We start from the raw sequence: 10333 nt of genomic DNA, 5'->3' as shown, positions 1-10333 counted from the left end.
AGTCCCCGTAAGAATGAACAGGAAGAGGGCAATTAAACGGAAATACTAACAGTCTTGGTAATGTTACTTAACACAGGCAGCCCAGGCTGGGTCAAGATGGAGAATAGTAACAGTAGAGTTCTTAGATCAGGTCAGTTAAGGAACTGGTGTAAGTGCCCACATAATGTTTTTAAGAAAGCAAACAGTTTCCCCCCCTCCAAATTCTGTCATAATTTTAGTGTTCATGTAGCTTAAAAATGGCATCATACAAAAAACCTCATACATGGCTGTAAGCTCAATTATCAACAGAGGTAGTAAACAAAGAAACTCCTAAGAATCGATTTTAAAATGGATCAAAGTGTGACTATACATTCAAAACCCTAGAGCCACATAATCATCCCCAAAATGAACTGTTTTAATTTTAAAAAGCTTAAAAACACAATGACAATGAAGCACTGATATGCCTTTAGGAACAGTCCCAAATCAGTGCTGACTTAAAGCTAGGTCCTCTCTTTCCAAGAAAAAGAAAGCAGAGAACAAAGTTCAATCTACAATGGGAGGGAACAGAATGAAAACAACCAAAAGGGTGCTTTCCAGCAGCCTAGGTTATTCTTTGTTTTCAGGCCACACCACTGGAAATGCTTTTCTTCTTATATAAGTCTTTTCCTCACAACCTTTATTTTTTTAAAACTGCCATCTGCTGAACAAGAGATGTCCACATTTCCACCGCAGGCGATCCACTTCTGTGCACAGTTTTTGCTTCCTCACTGTGTCCTTCCCCGAAAGTGCAAAGAGAGCAAGCTGACACCTGCAGGCCCCAGAGCCCCAGGACTATTCCAGCTCCACTTATAAAGCAGGGTGAAGGATTTGCTGCATTTGTGCTTCAAAGATCCAGCTCACTTTGGTTGTCCTTCTCAGTTGGCAAACTGCTCATAAAAAGCAAACTTGATCCTCTCTATGTGATGGCAAAGTTTGATGGCAGGGCCCAATTTTAAGTCCATGCATTCTTGAACAGTGGGAAGGGTAAGGAGCAATAGGGCCTGCCCATCAATTTCCTGGTAAAGCATAAAAGACAAATTATCTGTGATGTGCACATGAAAGGCAGCTTGATCATGACAGCCTCTCCTCACTTTAGCTTTGTCAAAACTGGAGTCCCTATGCTTTCCTTTCCTTAATTTTTCGTCTTAAGGTATCACACACTTCCTTTTTTTTTTTTTTTTTTGAGACGGAGTCTCGCTCTGTCGCCCAGGCTGGAATGCAGTGGCCGGATCTCAGCTCACTGCAAGCTCCGCCTCCCGGGTTTACGCCATTCTCCTGCCTCAGCCTCCCGAGTAGCTGGGATTACAGGCGCCCGCCACCTCGCCCGGCTAGTTTTTTGTATTTTTTTTTTTTAGTAGAGACGGGGTTTCACCGTGTTAGCCAGGATGGTCTCGATCTGCTGACCTCGTGATCCGCCCGTCTCGGCCTCCCAAAGTGCTGGGATTACAGGCTTGAGCCACCGCGCCCGGCCACACACTTCCTTTTAAGTGACTCCACAGTCTTCCATACTAATGAAGCTTCAGAATTAATAAAGTTTTACTGAGGACAATAAAATTTTACCAAGGATAATAATCCATTCCACAGAGTCTCTGCCCCATAGAAATTTAGTAAACTTACTAGCCCTGTAACTGGCAACTAATTGTGCCATCTTTTTAAAGGGTTTCTTCTAAATCTGAAACAAAGGATTAACTATAAACTTCAATGTTTTCTTACTCTGTAACATTCAAAAAACCCGATAAGCTCTTGAACCTCCCTAACTATCTTAACAAAACGTATTTCAATGTTTAAGGCCACTGGCTGTGTTTCAGCAAGCTTGCCTTAAAACTCATCACCACTCTAGAGCCTAACATGACAGATGCTATTTTTTAAAACAAGTAAATCATTATTTTTGAAAAGATGTGGACAATTAAGCATAGTATGCTTGATATTGGAGGGATAGAATCAAATTCTTAGGAAAAATTGGAATGCAATGATAATCTGCTTAAACTATGAAGCAAGTCTAATAAATAACTTTTTTTTTTTAATCATCTTTGACTCCTAAAAATGGAATTAAGACAATTCTTTTCTTTTGGATCAAAATGTTTTTCCTAAAACTTGTAAATTGTTGACTATTACATCTATAATTTATTGCTAAAGAGGCATTATGAAAAATTATAGGAATCTGTGATTACCTGGTCTAGGAATATTCTTGCTAATGGAGCACAGTCAGTGGATCTGATGAACCGCACAACGTCTGCCACGCTCCACTTCAAGGGATTACTGTCCAGGTGAAGCCTTTCAGCAACTTCAATTCTTATTTCCTTCATTCCCCACAACACAATCAAACCAAACGGTGTTAAGGCTATTTTATTCTAAAAAATTCTAAAAAATTATCTCTACCTAAATTCATAATCTTTCAAGACATGATTTAAAGTGGTCTTAGGACACGATTTCTCCCAGCAAAGATGTCAAAGACCCACGTGCATCAGGTACTCAGGAAATGTCTGTCTTTTATAATACCAAGTATCAATGGGAAAGAATTTATCTCAAAGTTTCAGCACAGATAATTTAGACAATTTAAGAAAGATAGGGTGCTAAAGAGAAGGGGATGCTAAGTCCAATGAGAGAAGGCTTAACTAAATAAACTACCAGGAGGAATCATTTACTGCTTCTGTTCATGGAATATCCTTAAAAAGCAATTTAGTTTTTGAACACTAACTTAATTGCTGTTCTTTACTGTTACATATATGTTATAAAATGTTCATACGTATATAGTAAATATACTAAACCAAATGGCTTAACCCAGAATCAAAAGGATAAATAACTTTTCCCACAAAACCATATATATTATGAAACATATTAAAAAGGCAGTTTTCCCAAAACTAAATGACAAGCTACAAATAAGCTAGCAATGGAGTTGTTGTTGTTGTTAAAACAAGCAGCTACTCTGAGAGAGACTTTCCCCCATAAGTAGGTGATCTCAACTAATCCTTGAAACACATGTAAATCACTGCATTTGGGGTCACTTTACAAGAGACCCTGGAAATTCTACATAAGTCTGTATTGAAAGAAGTAAAATGCCAATATCACTAATAATCATATTCCAGAGGAAAATTCTAGAGAGAAAGAAATAAAAAAGAAACTTTTTAAAATGGTACCTTTGGTGAAGGAGGTTTATTTTCATCATCAGAAAATGAAAAGGTGCGAAGCTCCCTTTTTCTCCTTTGTCTATCTGGAGGCAGCGATGTGGATATCTCACTTTGGGTGGGCGAAGAGGAGCATGACTTTTTTTCTGACATTTCTGATTCTTCCTGTAGCTCATCCTGCTGCTCGGATGTACTGCCTTCACTTAGGGAATCATCATCCCCTTCATCTGGGTCATCCTCATCTTCACCCCCACTTCCCTGCAGGAAAAAGAGAGAAGTCTCATTGAAATTCAGGACATCAATCCCAGGTTTCATACGATTTTAAAAAATAATAATAGAGAAAGAAAAGAAATTCAGGACAAACCAGTTCCTGGGCCACAAAACCATCTTCTATTGGCCAGAGATCTGAGTTAGAAAGACCTGCAGGTATTCTGTGTCCATACTATAAAGCAGTGGTCACTTGGCTTTGAGACATTACAGGCACATAACAGATCTCATACCTGGGGAGAGCCCGCTGGGGTATTATCAACAGATGCAGAGGAGCGTTTCTTCTTATGAACAAAAACATTTTTCCGCCTCTTTCTCCTCTTACTGGCTTTTTTCAGGGCACAAGCTAAGTTACTATGCCCACCAGGTGGCCTCCCAATTCTTTTATTTTTCTTCTTTCCATAATAATGTGCTAAATGTGGATGGCAAAATGAAGTAGCTTCATTATTTTTGTGCACCTCAAAACCACAAGAGATTTTATTAGCATAGCAAAAAACAGGTACATTGTATTTGATTGAGGTTTAAATACCATAGAGTGGAATAAACAGATCTGAAGTATACAGTTTGACTAGTACAGAATGGTCCCTCCATATCAAAGTATACAGAACATCTTCAACCCAGAAAGTTCCCATGGTCCCTTCCCAGTCAGTACCCCTTACTAGAAGCAACCACTGTTCTAAACACTATCACTATAGATTAGCTTTGCCTCTACGGAACCACACAGTAAGCACTTTTTTGTGTGTGACTTTTTTTTTTTTTGAGGTGGAGTCTTGCTCTGTCGCCAGGCTGGAGTGCAGTGACACCATCTTGACTCACTGCAACCTCTGCCTCCCGAGTTCAAGCAATTCATCTGCCTCAGCCTCCCTAGTAGCTGGGATTACAGGCACACACCACCACACCTAGCTAATTTTTGTATTTTCAGTAGAGACGGGGTTTCACCATGTTGGCCAGGACGGTTTCGATCTCTTGACCTCATGATCTACCTGCCTCGGCCTCCCAAAGTGCTGGGATCACAGGCGTGAGCCAACGTGCCCGGCCATGTGTGACTTCTTTTACTAGGTATAATGTTTTTGAGTCGTGTGTTTTATTATATGTTTCTTTTCTATTTGGATATCTGGTTGTACCAGTGCTATTTTTAAAAAAGAATTTCCTTTCTCCCTTAAATTTCTTCATCTCTCTTGTTGAAAATCATTTATGTTAAGTTTGGCTCTATTTTGGACCCTGTGGTCTGTCCCATTGTTCTATTTGACTATTCTTTTTTTTTTTTTTTTGAGACAGAGTCTGTCACCCAGGCTGGAGTGCAGTGGCATGATCTTGGCTCACTGCAACCTCCACCACCTGGGTTCATGCCATTCTCCTGCCTCAGCCTCTTGAGTAGCTGGGACTACAGGTGTGCACCAACACATGCCCGACTAATTTTTGTATTTTCACTAGAGACAGGGTTTCACCGTGTTGGTCAGGCTGGTCTTGAACTCCTAACCTCAGGTGATCTGCCTGCCTCGGCCTCCCAAAGTGCTGGGATTACAGATGTGAGCCACCGCACCTGGCTTGACTATCCTTTAATGCCTCTTTTGATAATTATAACTTTATGGTTAAAAAAAGAGAGAGACTAAGTCTTCCAACTTTATTCTTTTTTTCCAAATTGTTTCAGCTATTCTAGATTCTCTGCATTTTCATATAAATTTTAGAATATACATTGCAGAAATGAAACATATATATTCTAGCTGAGTTATGTATTAAAGTAATATCAAAATATAATTTTATGGAAAAAATTTAAATTTTCTAAAGGGTATGAATCCATTTGACATCATTCAAATTACTAATTGGGAAAAATTGTGACTGTCCTTCTAAATTCTAGGCTAATTTCAACTATATTATTGTGAAAGATAAATTCAGACAAAAGGCACAATAAAATCCACATATCTTCCCCTCACATATCTTCCTTCAGAGTAGTGTACTTATACATGTACTTATATGAATAGTATTTTTTACTCAGCTCCTAATAATTGCAGTTTCTTAAACTAAGTGCTGAGTCTGATACAAGATAATTCCTACCCTTACAGAGTTTACAATCCAATAAATATAAATAGAAACTAGAAGGTTAGACTTATATGATTTTGTAATTTAAATACTGATTAGAAAGCTCATCATACTAAGTATGGACCGTGGATCAGCAGCATCAGTGGCATCTGGGAGCTTGTCGGAAATGCAGATAAGATACTCAGGACCCAAATATTCACAGACCTGATACATCAGAAGCTCCATTTTAACAAGATCCTTCAGTGATCTGCATGCACTATAGTTTAAGAGGCACAGATCCCTAGAAGAAATCTTTCAATTTTAACAAGGTTAAAATCCTCCTCTGTATTGATTCTCCCAAGTGACATAGGGCTTGCAGGATTTAAGGAAAGGTAGGATCAGAATTTTGTCTTTGGGTAGCAATGCCTTGACAAGGTTCCATATTGTAAATTTCATCCTATGTGACCCCTGCCCCAGTTTCTCAAAGGAGAAGATAACCAAGGACAGGGAACAGGTGCTATGAAAGTTCAAGGTGAGGTTGCAACTACCTCCTCTTCTATTTCCACCTCCCTAAGTACTGTGGCTTCATTGCTGCTCTTCGGAGACACTAAGCAAGCTCCTGCCTCAAGCCTGTGCCCTTGATGCCCCCTCCCCAGGACACTCCCACCTAGCTCTCTGCACAGCCGGCTCCCGTTTCCTTCAAGGTGTTACCTGTCAGAAAGACTTCCCTGACTCCTTGCATAAACAGCACCCCACCTCCCAGCCTTCCTCACTCTCCTACTCTGCTTGCCCACCTTGCTTCACTGTTCCCCACAGTATTTCTCTCTCTAAATTTCTTCCCTTGTTCGTTATCTGTCTCCCACGTTAAAGGTAAGCTCACTGAGGATAGGAATTTGTTTCTTTATTGTTGTGCCCCAATGCTAGAATAGCATAAGCACACAATGAGTACAAAATATATACTTGCAGATTGTATGAATGAATTACATATCCTATTAGATACAATAACTAATTTATATACATGCTATATATAAAAGTTGGCACACTAAAGCCCATGGGCCAAATCTGGCCCATGACCAAGAAAAAAATTACCCTTACATTTTTAAAAGGGTTCTTTTTTTTTTTCTTTTTTGAGATAGAGTCTTGTTTTGTCACCCAGGCAGAGTGGAGTGGTCTCAAACTCCTGACCTCAAGTGATCTGCCCACCTTGGCCTCCCAAAGTGCTAGGACTACAGGCATGAGCCACCGTGCCTGGCCAAAAGGGTTCTTAAAAAATGAAAACACAACACATCAAAAAAGAATATGTGACAGAAAGCCATATGACCCACAGCATGAAATAGTTATCATCTGGCCCTTTACGGAAGAAGTTCGTGTGCCTCTGCTATATATGAATGTCTGTAAAGTAAAAAACCTTCCAAGATGTAAGTATGGTCAGCTGCTACGGTTAACACATTGGAAAAACATGACTCACTGTATTTGGTCTTTGTAAGTACAGAACAGTTCTCAGAACACTTATCCAGAACCATCCGTGGACCGAAGAGGTTAGGACAGCATTCCAGTTTGATACAGGTTTGCCGGCAGAATTCAGTCACCCGATCTGCTGTTTTCACTATCTCAACAGTAGCTCGATAACTCTTTCCTTTATATCTGCCATTGGAAGACATCAGATGCCAAATGTATTGGGCTAATGATTACCCAGAGAAAAATCAAACATATTAATACACCTAAAAAATATTTTTGCTTTTTGGAATATTCTATGTCCTTTATAGTTCGAGGGCCCTGAAAACAACAAGGAAGTTCTGCATATTGAACTTAAATCAAATTAAATCTGGTAAGCTATGACAACTAAAAGCTGAGTTATTTAAATTAGCAAAATTAAGCTCCTGCTTTCTGTTCCTAAGTTAAAGTTTTCAAATAGTAATTTCACTAACTGCTCTAAAAAGAAAAGTGACTTTTCACTAAGTCTTTCTTTACCCTTGGCAGTGATCCTCAGACTGTTGTCCAAGGACTAGTATCACTTGCCAATTGCCATCTGTCCATGACAAGATCAGAAAGCAAGAGTACATATTTATAACCTTTCACACTAATTTGGAAAAGTAATTTTATGTCTCTTACATCTAATAACAAAAATTGTTCTTGCATTTTTGTGTATTAAATTTCTTATTTCCTTTTTGTTTTTGAGATAGAGTCTTGCTCTGTTGCCCAGGCTGGATGAAGTGCGGTGGCATGATCTCGGCTCACTGCAACCTCCACCTCTCAGGTTCAAGCGATTCTCCTGCCTCAGCCTCCAAAGTAGCTGGGATTACAGGCACCTACCACCAGACCTGGCTAATTTTTGTACTTTGAGTAGAGTCTTTCTTTCATCCATGAAAGAATGGAAATCTAAAAAAGACAAACAAGCCTGGTCCTTCACCACAAATAGCTGAAAAAGCCCTGCCAGAGGAAACATAAGGCCTCTGATATTATCCACAGAACTAATTCTGTGAAATTTTCTTTTTTTTGAGACAGAATCTCACTCTGTCACCCAGGCTAGAGTGTAGTGGCACGATCTTGGCTCACTGCAACCTCCACCTCCTGGGTTCAAGCAATCCTCCTGCCTCAGCCTCCCAAGTAGCTGGGATTACAGGCGCGTGCACTGTGCCTGGCTACTTTTTGTATTTTTAGTAGAGACGGGGTTTTACCATGTTGACCAGGCTGGTCTTGAACTCCTGACCTTGTGATCCGCCTGCCTCGGCCTCGCAAAGTGCTGGGATTACAGGCGTGAGCCACCGTGCTCTGCCGATTCTGTGACTTTTTAAAGACAAGTAACAGTAAATAGTAAAAACAAGCAGTCTACTCACTTGGCTTTTAGGACTTCCCCACATCCGTGCCACACAGAGTCTTTGTCCAGCTGGAGCTCCCGAAGGACACGGCTGGGTTTGTAGGCTGCATTGATAAGTAAAGTGAGGACCTGAGCTCAGTTTTAAAGCAGAAACACAGATTGGGAAGGAGAAAAGTAGACCATTAGAATCTTGTCATCGCTCCCTTAAAATGTTAAGGTCATTTAGGAGGTTAATTCTAGTCATATGAATTAATAAATGTTAAGATAATAATAGTATCAGAGATATTACAGCCACCCAAAGATACAAATAAGAGAGTACCAAAACCTCTTCAACATTTTTTAAATGTTATGGTTAGGAAAAAACAGGTACCATGATTTTCAAATTGCTCCAGAACATGCTTCCAAATGCTTTCCCAGCCACGGTACACACAGAAAATTATATTTGTTTGGACCACTATGTAGACAGCTGAGGCTTCTTGTGGCTAGAGGAGTCTGGTCCAGAAGCTCTGGCTTCCCCAGATCATGACTTGCCACCCTGAGGGCTGAAAGGTCTCTTATCTGTTACTTGCAGCATATTACACTGGTTGGGAAGAACAAAAAGCCCAGCAGATGTGTAGCTTTATCATAGCCACTAGGTTAATGCCACATAGCCACGGCCTCTCAGTCATAGAGTAATCTCACAGTTCACTTTTGTATAGTTCTCTTCTGGTCTCTGACAGAAGACCTTTCTACCCTGACAGAGGTGAACCTGCTTTGTGAAGAATTGTTTACGTGAATGTTTCCTAGGAAGGAGAAACAATTACATACCCTCTTCACTATCCAAAACATGAGAAAAGTTAGTAACTTTTGATAAAACCTAGAACTGTCACATCTATGGCATGTGGCTCCCTGTAGAAATGACCATAGGAGAATGCTGTGAAATTTCCAAGTTATTTTGCTCTAGGCCAGAACCTTACCTCTCTAAGGACCAGAACACAGTTCCCAGGTCCTACACATTGAGGCAGCTCAGCAATTCTTCCTTTGTTAAGATATGGCCCTGAGAAGCAACGGTGGTTGAAGTATATCTTTGGACAGCAATATTTTCCATTAATCGTAACTGGGAAATGAAGAGAAACAAATATTCAAAACAGTCATTCTCTACCCCATGTTTCCAAAGCTTGAATTGCCAGGGAGGAAAAACCAAGCACATGTACTATTATATTAATATAAACTTTGGAATTACTTACTTTGAAGCTTAACATGTTGTCTAAGAATGCTCTTAAGTAACTTACAGAGCTTATCACTCTGCTGAAATCAAACAGAGTCCTGAATTAACATGCTGATTAGTTCCTAGGTTACTGCAAAATTGATAGAAGAACCCTATCTTCTATCAATAAAGTGGAGAGTGTATTCCAAGAACACATGAGGATTCTGGACGATCAATGATTTCTTTTCCAGGTCTTCAAAAACCAACTTTCAATAATCTATTCTGGAATATTTATAGAAATTGTCGAATATTATTTAGAATTACAGCTTGTCTCCTAAAAAACCACCAAACTAATGTTGGCAGCCTTTGATGTTGTGAGAGCTCTCCCACCTCTGAGATTTCTCAGAGGGCTAAAAGTATGCTGTGACCACATCTCTAAGTTTTTTTGTACTGTGGGGTATAACTGGGTCTAGAGACCCTTTTCTTCAACTACTTGTCTGTATCAATACTGTCCTTCAATTTAAAAAATCCCCTCATAGTGGTAGGCATGTCAGCTATTGAATGTAAAAAATTCAAAGATACTAAAACACTGCTATAAAGCACAGAGAAGCTCTTCTAATAGATATGCCTGTTAATCCAATGTTAAGGAAAGATATGTGCACACTGCCCATTGTTGAAAGGATCCTGCAGTTCATAATGTTTTCTCTTTAATTAAGAATGGTCATGGCCAGGTGTGGTGGCTCATGCCTGTAATCCCAGGAATTTGGGAGGCCAAGACGGGAGCATGTCGCTTGAGTCCAGGAGTTCGAGACCAGCCTGGGTAACATAGTGAAGCCCCATCTCTACCAAAAACAAACAAACAAACAAACAAATCAGCCACGTGTGGTGGCATATGCCTAT

At 39.9% G+C, this 10333-nt stretch overlaps 1 protein-coding gene across 2 annotated transcripts in view; it reads right to left on the bottom strand.

The window, feature by feature from the left end:
• Positions 1-201: 201 nt before the first annotated feature.
• Positions 202-10333, bottom strand: part of SFMBT1 (Scm like with four mbt domains 1) — a 148571-nt gene continuing 138439 nt past the window's right edge. For both annotated transcript variants that reach the window (XM_025376088.1, XM_025376089.1), the window contains exons 15-21: positions 9204-9343; positions 8267-8376; positions 6898-7073; positions 3644-3822; positions 3156-3401; positions 2190-2318; positions 202-1034 (exon numbers count right to left, since the gene is read on the bottom strand). In XM_025376088.1, the coding sequence (XP_025231873.1) occupies positions 894-1034; positions 2190-2318; positions 3156-3401; positions 3644-3822; positions 6898-7073; positions 8267-8376; positions 9204-9343 (1121 nt within the window). In that variant the 3' untranslated portion in view covers positions 202-893. The remainder of the gene's footprint in view (positions 1035-2189; positions 2319-3155; positions 3402-3643; positions 3823-6897; positions 7074-8266; positions 8377-9203; positions 9344-10333) is intronic.

Source organism: Theropithecus gelada, chromosome 2, assembly GCF_003255815.1.
Source record: "Theropithecus gelada isolate Dixy chromosome 2, Tgel_1.0, whole genome shotgun sequence".
In the NCBI taxonomy this organism is placed as follows: Eukaryota; Metazoa; Chordata; class Mammalia; order Primates; family Cercopithecidae; genus Theropithecus; species Theropithecus gelada.
The sequence above is the reverse complement of the archived record's forward strand: the minus strand, read 5'-3'. Positions and strand labels throughout refer to the sequence as shown.